The sequence below is a fragment of the Colobus angolensis genome, unplaced genomic scaffold (assembly GCF_000951035.1).
Source record: "Colobus angolensis palliatus isolate OR3802 unplaced genomic scaffold, Cang.pa_1.0 Scaffold84, whole genome shotgun sequence".
Lineage (NCBI taxonomy): Eukaryota > Metazoa > Chordata > Mammalia > Primates > Cercopithecidae > Colobus > Colobus angolensis.
Genome location: NW_012122265.1, coordinates 700,660 through 701,297, shown reverse-complemented (window position 1 = coordinate 701,297; position 638 = coordinate 700,660). Strand labels below are relative to the sequence as shown.

Here is a 638-nt window from a genome sequence, read left to right as displayed (position 1 = left end):
CACGAGACCCTGGCCGCACGCCCCCACGACCCCTGGGCGCTGTACCTGCGCCGCCGCCTCCCGCTCGCTTCGTCCGCTCCCGCCGCGCAGCTGTCAGTCAAGCGGACACGAGAAACGCGAACCGCCGCCGCGGCTTTCGGCCCTGCTCAGACGCCGTAGCTCCGGGACGCACCAAGATGGTGGGCGGGGGGGTGTCGTCTGTTGCTGCCGCGGCCGCGCAGGCCCAGGAGCCCCGGGCCGCATGGGGAATCCCCATGGCGGCGGAAACTGCGACCAACGGCGGCGGGGCCAGTGGATGAACGGCCGGGGCAGCGGAGAACGAGCGGAGCCGGTCCCCCCGCGACAGTGGACGCGCCCGGGGCGGGGCCTAGGGGAGTTCTTCCCGTGCGGCTGGACCGGGCCGGGCAGTCTGGGACGCGCCGCCGCCATGATCATTCCTGTGCGTTGTTTCACTTGCGGCAAGATCGTCGGCAACAAGTGGGAGGCCTACCTGGGGCTGCTGCAGGCCGAGTACACTGAGGGGTGAGGCGCGGGCTGGGGCCGGGGCTGGGGGCTGAGTCCGCCCTGGGGTGCGGGCCGGGGCAGGAGGCGCAGCGCTGCCTGGGGCCGGCGCTCCATGAGCAGCTTCATGCCCGGCC

At 73.7% G+C, this 638-nt stretch overlaps 2 protein-coding genes across 6 annotated transcripts in view; one reads left to right on the top strand and one right to left on the bottom strand.

Moving 5' to 3' along the window:
- TSPAN4 (tetraspanin 4) overlaps positions 1-152 on the bottom strand; it is a 35,471-nt gene extending 35,319 nt beyond the window's left edge. For 2 of the 4 annotated variants that reach the window (XM_011930030.1, XM_011930027.1), the window contains exon 1: positions 46-137. The gene's annotated coding sequence lies outside the window, so the exon portion shown is untranslated. Of the gene's footprint in view, positions 1-45 lie in introns of all 4 variants that reach the window. The other 2 variants (XM_011930023.1, XM_011930031.1) reach the window with 2 other exon arrangements.
- A 247-nt stretch (positions 153-399) lies between these two features.
- POLR2L (polymerase (RNA) II (DNA directed) polypeptide L, 7.6kDa) overlaps positions 400-638 on the top strand; it is a 4,988-nt gene continuing 4,749 nt past the window's right edge. For both annotated transcript variants that reach the window (XR_001000444.1, XM_011930018.1), the window contains exon 1: positions 400-522. Coding sequence is in view for 1 of the 2 variants with exons in the window: in XM_011930018.1 (XP_011785408.1) it covers positions 428-522 (95 nt within the window). In the remaining variant the exon portion in view is untranslated. The remainder of the gene's footprint in view (positions 523-638) is intronic.